This window comes from Conger conger, chromosome 7 (assembly GCF_963514075.1).
Source record: "Conger conger chromosome 7, fConCon1.1, whole genome shotgun sequence".
In the NCBI taxonomy this organism is placed as follows: Eukaryota; Metazoa; Chordata; class Actinopteri; order Anguilliformes; family Congridae; genus Conger; species Conger conger.
In genome coordinates, this window is record NC_083766.1 from 12,019,393 (window position 1) to 12,039,426 (window position 20,034).

A 20,034-nucleotide genomic window follows, 5' to 3' on the forward strand; every position below is an offset into this window, starting at 1 on the left:
ACCCATGATGCATCAGTTCTACATTCAGCTGGCAAATAAACGTTTTTCTGTTTATTTTACATTACATTCCATTAATGGCATTTGGCAGACGCTTTTATCCAGGGCGACATACACTTGATTAGACTAAGCAGGAGACAATCCTCCCCTGGAGCAATGCAGGGTTAAATGCCTTGTCCAAGGGCCCAACAGCTGTGCGGATCTTATTGTGGCTGCACCCGGGATCGAACCACCGACCTTGCGAGTCCCAGTCATTTCCCTTAACCGCTACTCTACAGGCTGCCCTTATTTGGGACCTGTGTGTACATAGACAGTGTACGTAAGCTGAGCTCTCTGGACACGGTGGGCATCTTCTCCAGGCACACTGCGCCTGCGCTGGTCATGCCTCTCTCATGGAGCATCCTGTCACACAACACACTGGCTGAGAGGGGCCATGGATGACTCAGCATTTGCCCTAAGTTAACGCAAAGGCAGAATTGTATATACTTACTGCCCTTTTCCAGGGGTTCCTGATGATCCAGGGCTGTGGAGTTGGACCCAGCAGTGTTGTGAGGAGAAGGAACAGAATTAAGGCAATGGATCTAATGGCAGGTCTCTGAATAACATGACCTCCCAGACCCAGGGGCGGAGCTATTTCACAAAGACCAAGAACGCAAGCTTCTGCTTCTTGCACACTGACGGCACATCTGATGGTACATCCTATCCCTGGATTACGTGATCCTAATGTGATCCTTCTTAACTGGTGGGAAGACAAAACAAAAAAACATGAGCAAAAATCCGATAGGATAGGACTAAATGGCCTTATGTGTTGGCACATACCCAAACGACCAGTCTGACCATCAGCCCAGACTACAACTAGTCCTGTCAATTATACATGTTAAATCAGATCAAAAGAATTGAACAGTCAGAGGAGTTGAACAGTAATTCACCTTTACTCCACCTTGCATGCTGGGAAAGTACGATTTTAATGGAACATATGGAAGCCCAGCATTCGGGCAGTGTACATTGTAACACTGAGATAAAAAAATATGGGATCAAAGCTTCCTGGCTGTGACTCTGCATTTTACCTATTTCACAAACATTGCATTTTATATGTTTCACAAACACTGCGTTTACCCATTTCACAAACACTGTGTTTACCCATTTCAGAAACACTACATTTACCTATTTCACAAAAACTATTTACCCTTTTCACAAACACTATTTACCCATTTTCAAAAACACTGCATTTGACTTATTTCACAAACACTGCGTTTACCCATTTCACAAACACTGTATTTACCTATTTCAGAAACACTACATTTACCCATTTCACAAACAGGGCTAATGGACAAACAAAAGCACTTTCTTATTTTGCTATCCTAATTGAACCCCAAAATATACCTATACTAACTCCTACTGTCTTAATGTGCTTCTGCCCTCTTAAACTCGCACAAGTGAGCTGAACAAAGACGCAACAGGTGGCACCCAGTCTGCTATTTTTTTAAAGATGCATCAACCCCCCCCACCCCCACCCCCGCCCCCTCCAATTCAAACGACCCTGTTTCTCCCATGTGGATTTATTTCTGTCTGGCTTTGAAAAAAGTAATCAAAGCCTATTTTAAATGTGTTCATTAAGTCAGTTTCTGTGCATCATTAAAAGTTGGCTAACATGCGGCACAATGCACTTCAAACACTTACTTCAGCTTTTGCACCCTCCTCTTGGGAGAAGCCACTGCAGTGCTGGGGTTGTTAGCATTCTGATTATTGGCATCCACAATACAAATGAACTAGGCCTCGCTGTGCGCAATGGTGCCTGATTAATGCACACGGAGGTCTACATTGCAGTCCATTGTGTCCAGGGATACCTTGGTGATCAAAGAAAACCAAAAGACAATGGACAATGGAAAACAGAAAAGCCAAGAGGTGAGTTAGCAAAAATCTGATGGGCTAATACTCATACTCTCATAATAGGGCGGCCTGTAGCGTAGCCACAATAAGATCTGCACAGCCGTTGGGCCTTTGGGCAAGGCCCTTAACCCTGCATTACACCATTAATGTAATGTAATGTAATCAAACGTTTATAAAATCATAATTTCTTTTAGATCCGTGAATTGCATTTAAAAGCTAAGACTCTCATGTTTCTTTTTTTTTTTCTAGTAAGCAAGCCAGTCCTTTAGGCATGTAAATGGGAGTGGGATTTACCATAAAGCTACCAATGCAAAGCAAAGCTGCATCGATCTATAACTTCAATAGACAACATTGTGAAGCCAAAATTAATCCTAGTAACTTTCAGTAAACTTCCTCTGCACACAAGGCATCCTGCTGAGTGCGCTGCTTCATGCACACACAAGGCATCCTGCTGAGTGCGCTGCTTCATACACACACCAGGCAACCTGCTGAGTGCGCTGCTTCATACACACACCAGGCAACCTGCTGAGTGCACTGCTTCATACCCACACCAAGCGACCTGCTGAGTGTACCGCTTCATGCACACACCAAGCATCCTGCTGAGTGTACTGCTTCATACACACACCAGGCAACCTGCTAAGTGCACTGCTTCATACACGCACCAGGCATCCTGCTGAGTGTACCGCTTCATACACACACCAAGCAACCTGCTGAGTGCACTGCTTCATACACACACCAGGCAACCTGCTGAGTGCACTGCTTCATACCCACACCAAGCGACCTGCTGAGTGTACCGCTTCATGCACACACCAAGCATCCTGCTGAGTGTACTGCTTCATACACACACCAGGCAACCTGCTAAGTGCACTGCTTCATACACGCACCAGGCATCCTGCTGAGTGTACCGCTTCATACACACCATACACACACCAAGCAACCTGCTGAGTGCACTGCTTCATACACACACCAAGCATCCTGCTGAGTGCATTGCTTCATACACACACCAGGCAACCTGCTGAGTGCACTGCTTCATACACACACCAGGCATCCTGAGGGGAGCTCCAGAGAAGATGCAAAGAGCTTAGAAGGACAAGAGGGCAATATCAGCTAACAGCTCCCATTGCGCTTAGCCTAGCTTTAACCTAGGCCGCAAAGTGCCATGCCCATGCGTAGTTGTGCGTCCAAACAAACCAGTGAGCCTCATAAGGACTATGCATCCACAGCTCATCGTAAGAAACTTTCCCATTGGGACCTGTTGTGAGAACATTTCTCAGTATTACCTATTGTGAAATCACTGCTGTTCCTCACAGGGACACTGTTCTACACACACTGCTGTTCCACACAGAGACACTGTTCTACAGACTGCTGTTCCACACAGAGACACTGTTCTACACACACTGCTGTTCCACACAGAGACACTGTTCTACACACACTGCTGTTCCACACAGAGACACTGTTCCACACACACTGCTGTTCCACACAGGGACATTGTTCTACACATTGCTGTTCCACACAGGGACATTGTTCTACACATTGCTGTTCCACACAGACACTGTTCTACACACTGCTGTTCCACACAGAGACACTGTTCTACACACACTGCTGTTCCACACAGAGACACTGTTCTACACACTGCTGTTCCATTCAGGGACACTGTTCCACACACACTGCTGTTCCATACAGAGACACTGTTCTACACACACTGCTGTTCCACACAGGGACACTGTTCTACACACACTGCTGTTCCACACAGACACTGTTCTACACATACTGCTGTTCCACACAGAGACACTGTTCTACACACACTGCTGTTCCACACAGACACTGTTCTACACACACTGTTGTTCCACACAGAGACACTGTTCCACACACACTGCTGTTCCATACAGAGACACTGTTCTACACACTGCTGCTTACAGTAAAATACCCGACTATGCACAAGGAAGGCTGCAGTGTAGTGCTGGACTTTGAAAGTTGAGCTGACCTTACATTAAAGATGCACAGTGGGCAAGATTTAAAATGCTGATTCTCAGAACACGCCTAACATAATATAAATCTTTCGGCTCAAAACACACGAGGGGGATTTTCTTTAACAGCAGAAAAATAATGACTTTGTAGTGCAAATAAACATCAAAGAAAGACCATCTAGCACATTTCTCCGACTGTCCTGTCAACTCATTGAGAAAAGGAAGTCTATAACACCATGAGTAGTGCACTCATCCTACACTGTCCACGCTGAAGTCCACCTTCCTCTCTTGAGTGTACTGTAGGATCAGCTGGAAGCAGCTCTTACTCTGATTGGTCATTCCATTATTGTAGAATGTCTCCAGGACATCCTGCTGCTCTTGTGTGTGTGTGTGTGTGTGTGAGAGAGAGAGAGAGAGAGAGAGAGAGAGAGAGAAGAAGAGACGAATAGAGTAGAGCCTGGATCTGCTGGAGCAGCACTGGCAGACCTGGGCCCTGACAGTGAACATGAATAAGACCAGAGTCATTATATTCCAGAATAAAGATCAAATATGTTGATTAACTTCACAAGAAGTTAAGTGAAACATTGACGCTTGAACCTACCACTAATTACACTTACTTGGGTCTGATTGTCAGTCTGTCAGGGAGGTTTTATCTGGCAGGAAATGCAGTAAAGGAGAATGCATGACGTTTTATGTGTTTCGAATAAATGTCATATAATTTTCATGTTCTACATGGCTAAATGAATGAATGTTATTTTTAAAAATTTGACAATATGTTTATTTTGAATGTTTGTTGTGAGTGTTGAGGGTTATACTAATTGCATGTTGTATACGGTTTCCGTTTTACTGTGTATTATAGTACTATATATGTTGCTTTGGCAATATGACTGTGGTTGTCCTGCCAATAAAACAAATTGAAATGATGAAAATCCAATTCAGCCACATTTTCCCTCCAGTTGGCTCCAGTTGTGATAAAATGTGATTAATCCAACTGCAAAGAGCAAAACATGAATTTGCCCCACACCAGAAAATGAATTAATTAATTAATGTACATGTTTATTAATGTATTAATTATCAGAAGTAGATACCAGGCAGCTGACCAGTGAAACCCGTGAACTGGTCCTAAACTGATGCCCATTTGCCACTCAGCCCAGAGGTCAATGGGGCCAACCTATAATACTGCAGCCAATCATTAAAGGAAAACTAGAGGTATAAACCGTGTCTACATCCAAAAGTAATAATTCAGATTTCAAACCATTTCATTACACAGTTCACTCATACATACACATAGTTCAAAAGATCTAACATGGTATTTATCTTAGTGGAGTAGCTGGTTGTTAATGAAACAGCAAGAGTTTGTGTTGGTTATTAAAAGTGGGGGAATAATAAAGAAAAAAATATTTTTCCAAAGGATTCTCTATTATATGCTACATCACAATATTGCTATAATAACGTTCATTATATTGTATGTAAGTACAGATATCATATAAAGACCGTTATTATCAGGTTTTTCACAAGGGTAGTAGATACTGTATTAAACAGTAAATTATAATTATACGTACATTTTCTTCAAACATAAGCAACACTCCCAAGCCCTTATTTCCACCTTGCTGCAATTTGAGGCATGTCTTTAAGGGCTCTATTATCACAGTCATAACAAAGTCTATAGCAAACGAGTCTATTTAGGTTGTGGTCAGGCGCACTTTTGCTAGTTTCATGGCAGATTGTTAATGCGCAAATTAAGGGGCAAGGTTCAAAAGGGCTGGGATTAGTGACTTAATTAATGTCTAGGGCATAACATACAATAAACCAATCAGAATGACATCTTCCATTTCCTTTAAATCTCACCGCGTTTGCCCCTTAGCAGATGTCTAATATGATAGCAGATTTAGTAAGACGTGGAACAGTCAGGTTTACCTCTGAGGAAAAAGAACTGCTCCTGTGCGAGTCCATTACAATTGTCTGAATTGTTTCATGTGGTGCACATTTATTTTTGTTTCAGATTTTTTAATGGTTTGTTTGTTGAAAGAAAATGCGAAGAGCTTAGAATCAGGTTAAATACGTGTGTTACAATGATGATATTTGTGACATTTGAATGAATTGCTTTTTTAAAAATTGTATCCAAATAAAAAACACAACAACAACATCATGTACAGTGAATCCCCGGGACCATAGGCTATTAAAAACTTGCAATGCATTAAGGTTATTTATTTATTTGTTTATTTATTTGTTTGTTTTGCTGTTTTCAGTTTTTGTACTGTGAACTTCTAATTTACTCCTACTTTACTGTGCTCTGTGTTTTCCCAGAAAATAAGCTCATTTTGTGGCTGTGCTGTGGGATACAAATTCAGCCATGAAATGATGGCTACATGTGGGCCCCTGGGCCGCCCACACCAAGCCTGTAAGAGTGCCTACTACAGTGCCGTTTCAAAGGTGGTATGAGTCCACTGAGGGCCCACTTACGGCCCTTAACTTATGGGGGACACATTTTGTGGGCTAACGTGTAAGGGGCCAAATTACTCTTGTGTTTTGTGCACAACTGTTTATGTTGAAAGATGCAGTATTTTAGTGCATTATAATGCATATATTGCCACTGTTTCTGAAAACAATGTTTTGTTACATAAACTAGATTTGTTGAATTTATCTGCATTGGAACTACAGTAGCTAGTGTACATTTAGCAACCACGGAAACTGGAGACTACAAAACGAAATAATTGTGTACTGGTCTCTCTGCTACTGTGTTGAATGCTTGTTTTACCATTGCTCCCTATAAATGCAATTCTGTGCATGACTGTAAGATCCAGGACAGTACATTTTGTGCCATGTTCGTCCCCATTCTCTCTAGTACTATGTCCCACCCCAGAGGGTCACTGTTCTTCACTGAAGAACACTAAAGATAGCCACCGTGTTTAAAGATAGCCACGGTGACCGAGTCACAATGTACCACATTTTTACATTTTTGGAATTTACCAAATTATGTTATGTTTACCACAAAGATACAATTCAGAATATGCTATACACCTCCCAGGAAATGACAATGAAGCTCATTGTTGTTCTCAAAACCAATTTTATTTACAAAAGGATGTAATAATTTTAAAGCCCCAAAGATAATTATTGACATTGTGATTGAAAACATCTTATTGACAGTGGAGCATTTGTCTCAACACATTGTAATTGTTATTTACCATGTCATTAAAAAATAGGAAGAAATCCAAGAAGGCATTGTTCTTCTGCACAATTACTGCTCATTTAAATGTAATAGTTTGGCTGTTAAATGTATGATGCTGCTGTGACCATAGTTTCTCTACTGCTCTTGGTATCTTTGTGAAACGTTTAATTCACATGTTAAAAGGCACATTTCACATGCATATGAGCCTTATGTTAGATTTAAATATCTGCATTTTTATAGCGCTGTATGATTCATCACACACACACACACATACATACACACACACCCCAAGCCAGCCCATCAGGAGCAATTTGGGATTAGATGCTCTTGGACACTTTGACACACCCAAGGTGGGATTGAACCGGCAACCCTCTGACAACCGGATGACTGCTCTTACCTCCTGAGCCAATGTTGGCCACAAGGCTACAGCTAATGTATTTTTGCATTAGCCGCAGCCTGGCATTCACAATGCACCTATTTGCTCTGCTGTACATTAGTAGAGTCACTTTCTGGTCTGGCACCAAGGGGACAGCATTGCTCCACCTGCAATGCTAACCAGCATCAGATAATACACATCATGTCATGTCATATATGCACAGTCACATAATACACAGTAATATATATATATATATACAATGGTGCCATCTGCTGAGTGGCATTTCTAGGCTGTGCACAAAATGCTGGGGTTTCCAAATTCATCACTGCCGTCTCTCTTTGAGAACGAATAAAGCAAAGTAAAACTTTGCAGTAACTTTGGCTACAAAACGAAGACAGGCATTGGCAGTATCCTTGTAAAAAAACATTCTATCTTTCAATCAGAACTTTCTACACTTAACAGGTTTTGAACTGTTAAGTAATAGTAGCTGCTGAGCTCATGACGGTGATTACATAAAAGGAATTTGGAAGTTGTATCATTTGTAATGCAAACATTATAGCTTCCAATAAAAGATTTCAGCAAGCTTTAATTGAGCTACCTCACAACAGCAAATGTCTCTGAGCAGGGATCTAGGCCAAGTGCAATCTGTGTTACATCATGGAAGGACACACCGGGGCACAGAAAGTACATTACAATCAAATCAAAAATGCATTACAGTCAAATACATTACGACCAAATGTGTTTGTTTCCATTGGCAAGCAGCAGCCTAATGCATGCTGTTATATGCTCAAATTAGGCTTTCTTACCAAACATTTGACATCTCTGTCAGCTTTGTGTTTAAAAAACACAGGCGTATCCAGTTTCATTAAGAGTTCTGATGGCCGATTATACCAGCCGCATAATAGCGAAATAGTTTATCGATTCTCATTTTTAGAATTAGTTTCTTTCAAGAGTCCCAGGCTTCTTAAACCAAGTGCACGTTTTGTGATTAAACACCTTCACCCATTATGGGTAGCAAATAGAAAGCTTATTCAATCTGTGATTTTCCTGAAATACTGCACATATAAATAGACGCTCTTATGTGCGAAAATATCAAGTATGCACTAGAAAATAAACAGAGAGAATATGCATGACTTGTTATGACACACTTTTCACTACTTTAATTAATTTCTGTGTGCTTCAGAGAACAGGCGGCGAAGACATGCAGATAAACTTTTTTTTTTTTTACATTTTGGGATGTTCCTCCAGCTGAATTCAACTGTAACAATCACAATTTTAGCAAGCAGTTTCCAGTGTTTACCAGCTGTGAACAGTCAAACTCGAGTAAAGTGTCTCTTCTCTTTTAACAGCAGACTAAAGAAATCCTCGGGTGGCAGTGACAGCAAGCGCACTGTTTACCCAAACTTTATAAAAAGAAGGCAAGTCAAGTAAAGGACTGTAGAGAGTGTCAGAGCTTCGTATTCTCAGGAACTTACAAGTGAAATGTCTAACAGTTCCTTTCAGTTGAACTTAGTGTACGGCTAAGCATTTACCAGCTCAGGGACATTTGTGCATCTTGGAAGCGGTTTGGAAGTTTACAAAATCATGTTCAGTAGGAAGGGGCTGCCCCTTCATTAACAATTAATGCAAATATTAGAAAGGAGTCTCTTGCTTATTAGCAGTCCAATTTATTCCAATTCTTTATAGATTGGCACGTTTTGATTACACAATATGTATTTATGAAAGTTTGGCTTTTGATACTGTCTTTCCTAAAATAGCTGTCATTTGTAGTACCCATTACATGCATGTTATTTGGATATTTTTTCTCTAACAAAGCTGATGGCTAACAGAGAGTGAACTATACAAATTGGATGGAAGAGTACTTTGAGTCCAATTTATGACACTACTCTTCATTTGAAGCTCAGCGGACCCTGTTTAAAATGTACAAACTGTCCCTTCAAATTCTATAAGGTTGATTGTATTGTATTGGTGTACTAGGGGTATTCTAGCTAACGACTGTGGTATGCTAGTTTGTCAGCTGATGTATTCTTCAAGGGTTCCAATTGCATCTGTGTAGTCACTACTTGAAACCGTACTGTCCTCTAGGATCCTCTTCACACTTGTCCCTGTTTTCAACCTGCACTTCGTTGTACGTCACTCTTGATAAGAGCGTCTGCTAAATGCCTGTAATGTAATGATTGTATTGTATATATTAATTATAATATTATATATTATAATAACCTGATTCTAAGCTCTTCGCATTTTCTTTCATTACAGTGACCAGATTTCCATACTGTTAAAACCCCATTGATTTCACCTGTTACTCCATAATTGAACTAAACAATTCTAAGGAGAGGCGGCACGGATGGTGCAGTGGATAGCACTGCCGCCTCACAGCAAGGAGGTCCTGGGTTCAAATCCTGGTTGGCTGGGGCCTCTCTGTGTGGAGTTTGCATGTTCTCCCCGTGTTTGCGTGGGTTTCCTCCGGGTAATCCGGTTTCCTCCCACAGTCCAAAGACATGCAGGTTAGGCTGATTGGAGAGTCTAAATTGCCCATAGGTATGAGTGTGTGAGTGAATGGTGTGTGTGCCCTGCAATGGACTGGCGACCTGTCCAGGGTGTATTCCTGCCTTTCGCCCAATGTATGCTGGGATAGGCTCCAGCGACCCTGTTCAGGATAAGTGGGTTCAGATAATGGATGGATAGATTACATTCAACACATATGATGTGGCACTATGTGCAACTACACCAAACAGCCATGCTATTACTTATTTCTGCTCTGGAATTCCATGTAAATGGTGACATTTATTTTTGATGAAATAGCCTTTTAGCCATATGTTTTCCATATAACTCAAATTAACAATAATTACAGTATCTGTGGTTTTTTGTAGTGTATTATTAGGTATATCTACTGCATGTTATCTATGTAGCACACGATAATGATGATGAAAACAGAAAAACTCTGTTACACTATTTATTACATTGACTGTAAAAGTCCCCCGATATGTCTTAGTCAAATGATTGTGTATATATATTTCCTCTGGGAAGTGTGGAGAGATTGAACTGGAGCTGTGTGTGTTTAGTTGATTTCACCCCTTATGCTTTCTTATTGCAACACAATGCAAAACATGATTAGACATTCAGATATTCCAATCTGTAAACCTCTGTGTACTCATTTCTTGGTTTGCAGAAAATTCTGTTCAAAACTGGAAAACAAACATAAAGATATCACAGTGGATACACCTAATGGGTTATTGTGCAAATAAGGAAGCGGTTAGCACAGAAAATAGATCAAAACCTCTTACTTATAATCAAAATATGCTCTGCTCTCTTGCCACCCAACTCTGAAAAATAATCATTGTAAACTGGAATTGGGGGATAGGATTTCAGGACGTTCTCGAAATAATCCGACCCAATTATTCTATTATCTAACTTTTAATTTTAGCATTATTAATTGTGTCGGCAAACGTTAGGTTTTACATGTGTCTCCGCTATTTTTACATTTTAATTTGCTGACACAAAACATTTTCTTGGTGTTGAAATTGATGGCAGTGTCACATACCTACACAAATTCGGAAATGACAAATAATTCGATTATTAAAAGTAGAAGAAAAACCGTAAAAACCACAGACACCGTTTATAATGTTTATAATTTTATTTGTTTCTCTCTTTTTTCTCTGCGTGACCTCAATTATTTTGTTCAGAGTACAATATTTTATGACATCACCATGAAGAAGTATTGTTTAACAGCAGGGGTCGCTGTCAGTTACTCTCAGAACACTGGTTATTTCACGTTATTTGGTGGAAAAAATACTTTTCTGTGTAGATAACGCGTCATTCGTGGCCATAGTGTGTACGACCTAACTTTCATAATATTTGATTATGCTTAATTGATAACACTTCATAGCATTTGCTAACTGAGACATTAACTTTGCATGTATGTCATTTAATGTGCTAATCGTCTCTCTCTCTCTCTCTCTCTCTCTCTCTCTCTCTCACACACACACACACTCACTCACTCACACGCGGACACACACGCTCAAACGCACGCACACATACATCCACCCACCCACCCACCCACACACACACACACACACACACACACACACACACACACACACACACACACACACAGAAGAACAGGATTCTTTCACACGCATCTCGCTGTCTGTGTGTCCCCTTCAATGTAACAATAAATCACAACTCTTTATTATTATTATTATTATTATTATTATTATTATTATTATTATTATTATTATTAGTATTATTATTATTATTATATTTGCTATTGATAGCACTCATAAATTTGCACTCCCTGTAATATAGTAATTTTGTCAGTGAAAGCCTGCTTTGCTCCCTACTTTGCGCCGTGGCGCCTGCGGACTGTGCGCCTGTATTAGGTTTTAACTACAATGTTTTGTATTGCACCATTTCCTGTGTCTGTCGTACAGCGGTTTGTGTGATGCTGCAGCGTGCTGGAAAGGGAGGGGGGTGCTAGACTCGCTCGCTTACAGCATCCTCACTTCTCTTCAGTATTACAGTGAGAGTCGGCGGCCAGTTAGAGAGAGAAAGAGAGAGAGAGAGAGAGAGAGAGAGAGAGAGAGAGAGAGAGAGAGAGAGAGAGAGCGTGTGTGTGCGCGCGTGGATTGCACCATCGCACCCCTTTTCCTGAACACTTAAACCAGCCATGCTTTAAACCACTGTATTTATTTGTATTATACGCCTCGATGTATATCTACTTAGGAACATTTATATTTTGCATCGCATTGTGAAAACAAACGTTCAGATTGGTTCTTTTTCAGAAGACACAGTGACATCAAGAATGGCATTGGTAATGGAACCTATAAGTAAATGGACACCCAAGCAAGTCCTGGATTGGATGAAAGGTAAACGTTTTTGAGTCTCTCTTTTTATTTAAGTAGTGTGCCTCTGGATTCGGTTCAGCATGCAGTTTTTCAATCGCCTCGATGGAAAATTCCATAAACATCGCGTTGTGAAATATAACGTTTGTGTTCCTTTGCACTGAAATATTGATCACGTTGTGTGCTAATGTGCATACTGTATCACTTCTGTAAATTGGAAGCACGCTGTACTATGCGCTTGCCACCCTACCATACGCATAGCTTGGCGTAAAATATGTGTGAATCAGTGGGGGCATGTAATGCGTGATTTGGGGGGTGCTTGATCAGTGAGAAAGGCTGAGCAGGTGGAATGATCACGGCAACTTTGTGGTTCCGTGTTCAATGCGCTGGTCATGCCATACGATAAAGTAATGCGTTTATGAATCAGTTAGCTCAGTAGCAAATGTAGCAACAACATGAATGATTTCTTTACATGAATGACTATTAATGTTAATAGCATCTACGCCGCTGCAGGTCAACACACTATTTTGCTGAGCCGATCCTTCCAATTTCCCGTGCGTTCAATTTTCTACCGCTTGCCTTTGCTCACTTTGCAAGCAGCCCCATTCAGCACCATGGATAGCAGAGTGGCCTTATGTGAAAATTGTTACCGTTCATTTTCATTTACAGACAGGATTTATGGAAACTGAGGCCCCATTGAGGAACAGGTTTTTCTAACTGAAAACAGGGAGACTTTCAAATGATGTTTGAGTGTGTCGGTTCAGGGTTGATGTATTCTTTATTTAGCAATAGCTAAAATACATTTAGAGTAACAGTTTATCCATGTCAGATGTATCATAAAAACCCGGCAACTTTACGCCATTAACCTATATACCCCACCCTTTTCATCTTATTTTCAGCATCCACACCCACCACCAGCATTTACTTTCAAAGCTGTTATAGTACATTTGGATAAAGGGAAGACTATCCCTCTAGACACACAGTGTAGGCCTGCTGCCAGGTAGCATTCACGGGTAATTCCGGTGATTAGAAACTAATCATAAACCGATGATGCATGACCCTTAATATGAATATCATTATTTACATAATTTATTATATGAAATATCGACATAACATTAAACATTACTTATGTTTCAGTAGTCCCCAATGTGCAATATAATGACATTTACTGAAGTAGTTATATTTGAGACTTTAAATCTATAAACTTAAATCTTAAACTTATTATAACATACAGATAGGCTACTTCTGTATCATGCGCCCTCAAAGAAAAACGACAGAACAAGTTAACGAGAAAAGTTATAGTCATAATCGTCCACCGCTACGCCCACTGTAAGACAGAAATGATTATTTCTGTTCATATTTTCTACGTCAGCGATATTCATTATTTGATTTAACAGTGGAGACGCATAACATTCAGAAGGTGTCGTCTAGAAGCATTGTCTGCAATTAGCAACAATCTACAAAGTTTCCCATATTCCAAGTAGAGGGAAACCAAATGTTTAATCTTATTAAACCAAACGATTTACAAATCATAATCGACTATTAGCTAGGTGGACTCATCAGGCTACGTAAAGCACTCGCGGGATAGGAAAACGATTTAGAACAAATAAAATCAACTCAAATTCAGGTTAATGGTTATTTTCTATCGGACTCTGCAAGTAGCAGGGCACATACTTGAAAACGTGTGGGCAAACTCAATCATACCACATTGTAGTCTGAAAGGTCCCAACCAAGGCCATGCAGTGTACAAAATACAATGTCCAGGCATAATACTAACCACTTCCGCCATGCGAAATGGTCATTTGAAGGATAAACCGTCCAATGCAAGTTAGAAAATTAATTTACTGCTAGTCGAAAATATAGCACTATAATGATTTTGATAAATATCAATGAATTCTTTGTGACTGACTGATATCTACCCTGCCCTACAAAAGCCGATTTTAAGAACTCAAACGAGGAAGTTAAGTATTAATAACGCTCGGGTGCATCTGGCTCACGTGCAAATACAAACGTATTATTTTCACGATGTAGCCTATATATCTAGCTATGTCCATTATCCTGTTCTCAGTTTGAATAGTGTAATAATAATAATAATAATAATAATAATAATAATAATAATAATAATAATAATAATAGCCCAATAAAGAAAGCCTAAATTCTCTAGATTATCTGTGCAGTTTTCTAATTAGTTTAGCATACACTCATATCCAGGGTAACTACTGAGCTGATTATGCTGTCTAGATTTTAGCACATTCCCATTTACTGCAACAGTTTGGACTAAGCGTCTTGCTCAAGGGTACAGAAATGCCCTAGTTGAGATTTTAACCTGCAACTCTTTTCACAACTCCAAATGCTTCCTCCTTCTGCTTCTTTCTCATACTGGTGTCCTCTACAGCAATATGTGACCTAATTGCACAGATTGGCCCGAATTGTCAAATCACTATTCTGAATTATGTATAATCCATATGGATGTTTATGATTGCATAAAAGACACAGAACAGAGGCAACGCAACCCACACAAGGCCTCAGCACAGATATATTACTCTTTGGAAACTTACATAGCTAAGAACAAAACTATTGCTTCTTGAAGTACTACTAACTAACTTAATAATCATTTGCAGCAGGACCTAATTTGTCACACTGGGCATTTTGCAGTGTAGTTTGAAGTAAGCACCTTGTCCACAGGTGGAAAATGTTGTTGTGTGTTATTGCTGATTCCTGAATATTCCGGAACAGGACACCTCCGTTTTGATATCTGAAGATGTGAGGAACTTCAGAATAAAAGCCTGCACATTCATGTGGTTTTATTTGTTGATTGGCAAGAGTTTCATCTCAGAAAATTGCAGGTCATATTGAAAGCGATTATTACAAAGTAGGAAGAATTAAAAAGTCCTTCCTTTTTCATCTCATCTGTAGTGCATGGCCAACTGAGAGTAATATGGGAGACATTGCACCTAGTCAACCAGTAGCTATTTAGTGTCAGAGATGACATGAAATGACAAAGCAAGGGAGGGATAGAGGGAGGACTCTACTCCAGAGTGTTTGAATACAGTCTAGCTGTGAAGGCGTGTTCCTTTACCGAGAGAGCTGTCAGCACCAACAGTTGTTCCTGAAAGCCTTCTCAGCCCTGTTATTTATGTGTGGGGATGCTGGGTTAAACACCACCTCTCAGCCCTGTTATTGATGCTTCAGTGTGCTGGGTTAAACATCACTTCTCAGCCCTGTTATTGATGCTTCAGTGTGCTGGGTTAAACATCACTTCTCAGCCCTATTATTGATGTGTGGGATGCTGGGTTAAACATCACCTCTCAGCCCTGTTATTAATGCTTGAGTGTACTGGGTTAAACTTAATTTCTCAACCCTGTCATTGATGTTTGTGGATGCTGGGTTTAACATCACTTCTCAACCATGTTATTGTTATTTTCACATATTATGCTGGGTTACTTGTGTTGCCGAGACAACATCTCCAGAGAGAGGAGAAATCCCCCTCTTACCTTCGGATGTCATTTAACAAGCAAAGGGCACCCTCTGATTGGTGTAAATTGAATAATGTTCCCAGCAGATGTGCTGCACCCTTGGGATTGGTTATGGCTTAGGGATCTTGCTGTCAATCAACAACTTTCAGCAGCCAATTGCAGATCCAGGTGACACATGGTTTACGCCCCACACTCTGGTTTCTGCCAGCTTAACCACACCAGCTCTATCCAATAGGTAGACTGGACCCTGCGCTGGTTTTGCAATGGTTTAACCACAGTTCACGCGAGCAGGGCTTTTTCCTCCGGGAGGAATACACGGCGTACGAGAACGTGAGTGCGCTGCCCTTCAAAGCTAATGATATTCATCCCGCGCAAGCTGTGCATGATTAAAGGATTGTTCATTGATCTGACGTCTTATGCTGAAGCTTGTAGCCCTCGGAGAAAGGAGCCAGCCTCGCTCATCCCCTGCCGGAGAGCAGGGCGTTTTGTCCACTTCCCCTCCTCCCTATGGGCAAATATGAGTGATATCTACACTCAGACCCTGCCTGAACTGGCCACCTACATTGCATTAAATTAATGAGTGGTCTGGGGTAATACTCTGTTAATGTTCTCTTTCCTTCATTACCATACAGTTATTAAGCCGACACTTTTATCCAAAGTGATTTACAGTTGATTAGACTAAGCAGGGGCCCCTGGCGAGAAATGTGGTGTTAAGGGCCTTGCTACACTGATCTTACTGTGGCTATACTGGGGCTTGAACCACCAACCTTCCAGGTCCCACTACCGTAGCTTAACTATAGGCTGCCCCCCTTCATAATGAAATACAAAAAAAACATTTATTCATACTAAATTATTACAAGGCGCTGTTATGAGAAGGGTTGCAGGCGTGTTTTTTTCTGGCGCTCTACAACAACTTTACAGTGTGATGTTACGGCAATCAGGGGGAAAATAATTGTGCAAGAAAAACAAATTGAAATGCTCGGCTGTTTCATAAGATCTGTACGAGCCCCGCTGCAGTCTGAGATGTGCTTTATGTTTCCCATATTAATTAGGAACCGCATTAAAGACATTAATATGTTTCTGACTCTCTTCAATTTTTAACAAGCAAAGTCTGGAAAGAGGTGGCCAGAAGTTCCCCAATCTAACTGGAGAATAATGCAGGAATAATGTCTTCTAATGTGAATGTCTCTTTTTTTTGATTGGACAGTTATGCTAATAAAGCTGTATTACATTGCACTGAGTTAACTTGACTAATATGTGCAAAATTAATTCATTATGCTTTCGGCCTTTCTTTGGAATTACTCACTTCTAGCTAATAAGGGCATACACACATGTGTGCAACAGCTTTAGCACTGTCATGAGGACTTATTTTTTATGAGGACTGACTGCAGGAAGAGTGTGTAAAATTGAATACAGGCTTTTTGGAAGAAGCATGGCTCATGAGACAACTTTGAGTGTTTCCCTTACAGCACACATTACATTACATTACATTACATTACACGCACTTAGCAGACACTGTAATCCAGAGCAACTTGCATAATAAAATAAAGAATATAGGTTTCTTTTTTTAAACTGGCCACCTGTGTTTTATAGGCTCCCATCTGGTGAGTTTTCACCTTAAAGTGAACAGCTGCCGAGCTGGTTGGATTGCTCGGATGTTATCGTGGATAGCTAGGCAGACCTGCGTAACCTCGGAGAGTCAGGATATGAGTGAGAGTTTCAGTTGGCATATCTCACCAGTCCATCGGATACAGTCTGCACTTGAAGCATACTCTTCCAGCATGCAGTCTGCATATGAAGAGTATTCTTTTAGTATAGTCAGAACATGAAGGATACTCATCCAGCATGTAGTATGCACATGAAGGATACTCTTTCAGCATGCAGTCTGCACATTAAGCATACTCTTCCAGCATGCAGTCTGCATATGAAGGGTATTCTTTTAGTATACAGTCTGCACATGAAGGATACTATTCCAGCATGCAGTCTGCACATGAAGGATACGCTTTCAGCATGCAGTCTGCACATTAAGCATACTCTTCCAGCATGCAGTCTGCATATGAAGGGTATTCTTTTAGTATACAGTCTGCACATGAAGGATACTCATCCAGCATGCAGTAGGCACATGAAGGGTACTATTCCAGCATGCAGTCTGCATATGAAGGGTATTATTTTAGTGTACAGTCAGCACATGAAGGATACTCATCTAGCATGCAGTAGGCACATGAAGGGTACTCATCCAGCATGCAGTCAGCACATGAAGGATACGCTTTCAGCATGCAGTCTGCACATTAAGCATACTCTTCCAGCATGCAGTCTGCATATGAAGGGTATTCTTTTAGTATACAGTCTGCACATGAAGGATACTATTCCAGCATGCAGTCTGCACATGAAGGATACGCTTTCAGCATGCAGTCTGCACATTAAGCATACTCTTCCAGCATGCAGTCTGCATATGAAGGGTATTCTTTTAGTATACAGTCTGCACATGAAGGATACTCATCCAGCATGCAGTAGGCACATGAAGGGTACTCATCCAGCATGCAGTCAGCACATGAAGGGTATTCTTTTAGTATACAGTCTGCACATGAAGGATACTATTCCAGCATGCAGTCAGCACATGAAGGGTACTATTCCAGCATGCAGTAGGCACATGAAGGGTATTATTCCAGCATGTTCTCTTCCTGAGGCAGTAAAACTCAAAATAGAGAAACAGAGGCTGGCAGTGTGCGCTTCACCCGAGAGCAAGTGCTTGTCTGCCGAATTAATGGAGGAAATTACTGTGATGAAACAGGGCTACAAATTTGATTAGGGATTCCAAATTGGGAGAAGCAGAAAACATGAGCATACAAATTAATGAAAAGAAAATACTTGTGATGTGTCATGGCCAACCTTTAACAGTTTGTTTTGTAAATACCGGGACAAATTGCTTTTCCATTATCAATCCTTTACTTCTGAAGTTACTGCCTCTCTTGGTCGATGTCTGATCATCCCACATTTTAAATGGCAGCGTAATGACTTGCCCCTCCACCTCACCTGATGTGGGGTGTGAAAGGTGACACAAAATGGCTGACTGCCCCACCTAGGTGCCCCACTGTTTCTAAAGTGATACAATATAATATAGAAATACAAGTCTTGTTGCAGAGCGAGTGACAATCATAATTGTTCAGGAGAAAGAATGAACAAATAATTATGAGCATGTTTTGATGGCATGACATCTGCTTCTAATTATAACAACAGTTATCATTTTCTGTAATTACACAATGTCATAGTGTATATTCTGGTATTAAAATGCTATTAAAAAACTAAAGTTTATTTTTTTCTGATGAAATATTAAAACATTGATACAGTTGATGGCTGCAACCCTACAGTTTTGCTTTGCATCTGGTGCTGCTTATGAAAATGGGGCGGCACGAGGTTGCGGGTTCAAGCCCTGCCCTTCTGTGTGGAGTTTGCATGTTCTCCCCGTGTCTGCTTCAGTTTCCTCTGGGTACCATCGTTTCATCCCACAGTCCAAAAACATGCAGATTAGGGATTACATATGAAAATGAGCTCATTAGCGAACTCTGTCATATTTACATTGATGTGGAAACTGGAAATGTTGATTGATGTGCACTGTCCCTGATAAATAAACATGCAGGCTTCAGAATTTGCATTACGCTGTATTATTCCTGTTGATCCAGTTTCTGTGAAGGCAGAGCCGAACGGAAGTGTTGGAGACTGCATGTGCTTTGATGTAAGCAGAGGTCGTATTGATTATGGCCATACGACAGAGGCATGGTGCACTCCGAATGTAAGGGAACATGCTAATTATGTTTTGAGTACAAAATGTGAGAAAGAGTTTTAAGCAATACAGTATGTGTTCGTCGCTTCCCACCGGCAAATTTCTTTGTACGAAATTATATATAATTGAGGTGTTGATTCACATTTGCCCTATCTAACCATGCAGTAGATTTGTTACATAATATCTAAGATGATGTGTGTGTTTTTTTTTCAATGAGAGCGAGCAGATTCTTGCAAGTGTTCTTGTCTGTACACATAATCATTCATGTGTTTGTGTACATGATCATACATATGTGTGATGACATGATTATAGATGCACTCATGTGACGGCTTACATGTCTGCAGTCCTTCCTTTCTGAAATCTGAGCTTTGCAGAAATGAAAAAGCACCAGGCCTCGTGGGTTTTTGTTGATAAGAGAGGGTGAAGTATGCAGTGCAGCGCGTGCAGACAGAGGTATGTTCAGGGAAATAAAAATGAAATTCGGACCGTTCCCTGCCTCCCAGCTCAACAAGCTGTACTGCAAATCGTGCTGCCGGC

General features: G+C 40.7%; 1 protein-coding gene across 1 annotated transcript in view; it reads left to right on the forward strand.

Moving 5' to 3' along the window:
* The first annotated feature begins 12,200 nt into the window (after positions 1 to 12,200).
* LOC133132719 (connector enhancer of kinase suppressor of ras 2-like) overlaps positions 12,201 to 20,034 on the forward strand; it is a 100,783-nt gene continuing 92,949 nt past the window's right edge. Inside the window, exon 1 of the mRNA XM_061248381.1 lies at positions 12,201 to 12,264. Within this exon, the coding sequence (XP_061104365.1) occupies positions 12,201 to 12,264 (64 nt within the window). The remainder of the gene's footprint in view (positions 12,265 to 20,034) is intronic.